This window comes from Austrofundulus limnaeus, unplaced genomic scaffold (assembly GCF_001266775.1).
Source record: "Austrofundulus limnaeus strain Quisiro unplaced genomic scaffold, Austrofundulus_limnaeus-1.0 Scaffold45, whole genome shotgun sequence".
NCBI lineage: Eukaryota > Metazoa > Chordata > Actinopteri > Cyprinodontiformes > Rivulidae > Austrofundulus > Austrofundulus limnaeus.
This window is the reverse complement of record NW_013952447.1, coordinates 1,629,958-1,633,091: the sequence shown is the minus strand read 5'-3', so window position 1 is coordinate 1,633,091 and position 3,134 is coordinate 1,629,958. Positions and strand designations below refer to the sequence as shown.

At 37.8% G+C, this 3,134-nt stretch overlaps 1 protein-coding gene across 1 annotated transcript in view; it reads left to right on the top strand.

Moving 5' to 3' along the window:
• Positions 1–157: 157 nt before the first annotated feature.
• sparcl1 (SPARC-like 1) overlaps positions 158–3,134 on the top strand; it is an 8,047-nt gene continuing 5,070 nt past the window's right edge. Inside the window, exons 1-4 of the mRNA XM_014007874.1 lie at positions 158–285; positions 1,110–1,165; positions 1,276–1,341; positions 1,908–2,945. Coding sequence (XP_013863328.1) covers positions 168–285; positions 1,110–1,165; positions 1,276–1,341; positions 1,908–2,945 — 1,278 coding nt within the window. The 5' untranslated portion in view covers positions 158–167. The remainder of the gene's footprint in view (positions 286–1,109; positions 1,166–1,275; positions 1,342–1,907; positions 2,946–3,134) is intronic.

Here is a 3,134-nt window from a genome sequence, read left to right as displayed (position 1 = left end):
GTTATTACTAAATACAATCGTTTTACATCCTTTGTGTTTTGGGGACTGAACTGAAGCTCATTGAGACTCTGTGTTACACTCCCTTTATCTCTGCAGCCACAGGACCTTTTCAAATTAATGACATTCTAGACCCCACCCCTGTCAAAAAAAATCTCTGTGTGTGCTGGATGCTGCTTTGTGTGGACACTGGATGCTGTCTTGAATACAAAAGGACATTTTCGCAGGTTGGACAGACGCGCATGCTGTGCCTCTGCAGGACTCTCATTGTTATGCTGCGAACAGCAGGTAAAGTCTAATTATAATATGCTTACACTATTTTTTATTACAGTTTAAAATTGCACAGACTTTTTCCAAAAAAAAAAAAAAAACTGAGATAAACTGTAGTACAGTAGCTGCAGGTCAGAGTAATGATGTCACATTTGAGAAAATGTGTTTTTCTTCAATAACCTCACTGGAAGTCATGCTGTGGTTCCCAATCACACGTTTAGTAAAGTTTATATTAAGATGTGGACAATATAATTTTAATGCAGCAAACATATAGCTGTGCACAAAATGCACAACAAAATATTTTATAATTCACTAAAAGATCATTTGGAAGTTTAACTAATATGAAAATGTTTCCACATTTTAACTCATGATGTAGGCCTTCTGTAGTGTCAAATCTGTGTGTTTTGATGCCTCTGAATGTTTAACACATTAGGTAATTTGATGTTTTTAGTTAATTATTAAGCCCACAGCCATCGTCTGTTAATCTGTGAAATTATTTTCTTCCAGCCAACAGATTCACTGATGCCTGTATTGTTTCCGCCCAGGGAGTCCGTTTGTGGACTCAGGCAACTTTTTTCCAGTCTGGTAGCTTCTGATGTTTACTTTAGGATTGAATGTGACTTTTGAGCGTGAGGCACATCTCTGAGGCCTGTAACCTTGGGAACATCGGAGGACGTTGGAGCTGTGTTGTCACAGAAAGTGCTGGCTGCATACAGATCCATCAGTCTGTTTTTTTAAAAATAATGTGACAAATTCACATCCTTGTTCTTCATAGACACCCAGCTCTGCAGTGAGTTTATTCGTATTGCATTATTTTTCAACAGTACACATTTGTTTTCCAGATATGAGGGCCTGCTTGTTTTTCATTTATTTACTGGCAGCGACTTTTGCCCTATCTGTGAGTAGCAAAACATTTTTTACATTCTTTGACAAGTATGATATACAGTATATTAACGAAAACACTATTTTAAATAGTGTTTTCATTTGCAAGTAATTATTTTTTTGTAGGTAAAAAGTACAGCTCATGGTAAACAACATGCACACCAGAAGACCTTTAACACAGCTAAAGAAAAGGTAAAACATCTTGGATGAAACTATTTGATCCCCTGCAGAATTTACACAATTGTACATTTACAAAAAAACAAAGAACAGTATTTAACTTTTATGATAATTTCATTATCATAAAGGAGCTTCAAGAAGTTGAAATTACCAAATGGTGTAGAATTTAGAGAATTTGGTAAAGCGGGTGCATATCAATTTTAGTTTTTTATGTAATTTCTTTATTGCCTGTATTTCACGTCAACATTTTGTCTTTATTTAATTAATGGCATGAAATTAAACTGCTCATTTCTTTGCAAAAGTCCAAACTTACATTGGATTCAAATCAGTTTTTTCCCCATTGCAACAAACAAACAAACAAACAAACAAACAAACAAACAAACAAACAAACAAACAAACAAACAAACAAACAAACAAACAAACAAACAAACAANACAAACAAACAAACAAACAAACAAACAAACAAACAAACAAACAAACAAACAAACAAACAAACAAACAAACAAACAAACAAACAAACAAACATTCGTTGGAAAACATATCAGTGTTGGCTAATGAATAAAATGAATGTATCTCTACAGGATGTCATCACAGAAGAGGCCATAAAGTCACAGATTTTGCCCACTTTATCCCCATATGAATCCAGCAGCCAGGAGCAGGACGATGAAGAAATGAGCTCCGAAGAGAACTCTAATCCTAAGAAGGATGACGAAGGGGTGGTTGARAAGAAAATGGAAAGCACTGCAGTCTTGTTGAGTGAGGAAGAACTGGTAGACCTCCTTGATAAAGAGGCAAAAGAAGAGGATGAAGAAGGAGAAGGGGAGGATGATGGAGCAGAGGCCCCCACTGATGTGGGCGTCACCGAGGATGAAAAAAAACTTAAGCAGGACAAGATGCTGACTGACAGCTTGGAAGCAGAGAAAGATGTGAAAGATCAGGAGGAAGTGAGGGGTAATATTGAAGAAGTTGAAATAGAGGAGAGGATCAAGAAGCCTGCTGGCATGATGACCAGCAGAATTGAGCTGGTTGGACCATTGGAGGGCAGCACAGAATCAGAACTTCCTGTTGATCTTGATTATGCTGCTGATGGTGAAATCCTCCAACCTCTGCAGAGAAATTCAACTAAAGTCAACCCCTCTGCTGATGACTCTCTGTCTGATCCAAACAAGGATCTCCCAGGTGTTAAAATGAAGGAAGGCAGTGAAAAAGAGCAGCTTAGTCCTGCTGCTGATGAGTCAGACATGGAAAGCTCTGAGGCAGGAGTCCAAAAAGATATGCCAGATCAGCACAGAAATTCATCACTCAAATCGGAAGAAAAAATSCTCAAGAAAACATCTGATAGAAATGAGGATCCGCAGGAACTAAAGGGCAGCGGAGAACTTAAATCAGTTTCCCAAATGTCAGAAAAAGAAGCAGAGAAGAGAAAGAATGAGATTGGAACTCCGAACAAGAGAAAGACAAGGAAGTCAAAGAAAAACCAGAGATCCAAGAAGCACTCTCCTCAGAGGAATGAAACACTTCCTGCACAAGAACAGAACCACCAAGATCCTCAGGAGTCTGAAGGCAGCAGCACTGAGAGTACAGCACCAAAGGCAAAGAAGAGACGGGCTGGAAAATGGGTAATCCATCTGAACATTGGCCTTTTTTTAATGGCTGTTCTCTAAAGGGGCTGTTTTACTGTTTCTTACAAGTTCATATGACTTTAAAACCTTTGTTGTGTTTTATTACCACATTTTGAAGTTGTAAGAACATGTTTAACCTCCAGTTTCCAGAAGCATTAAGCAAAGATGAAAACATTGGTTTCTAAT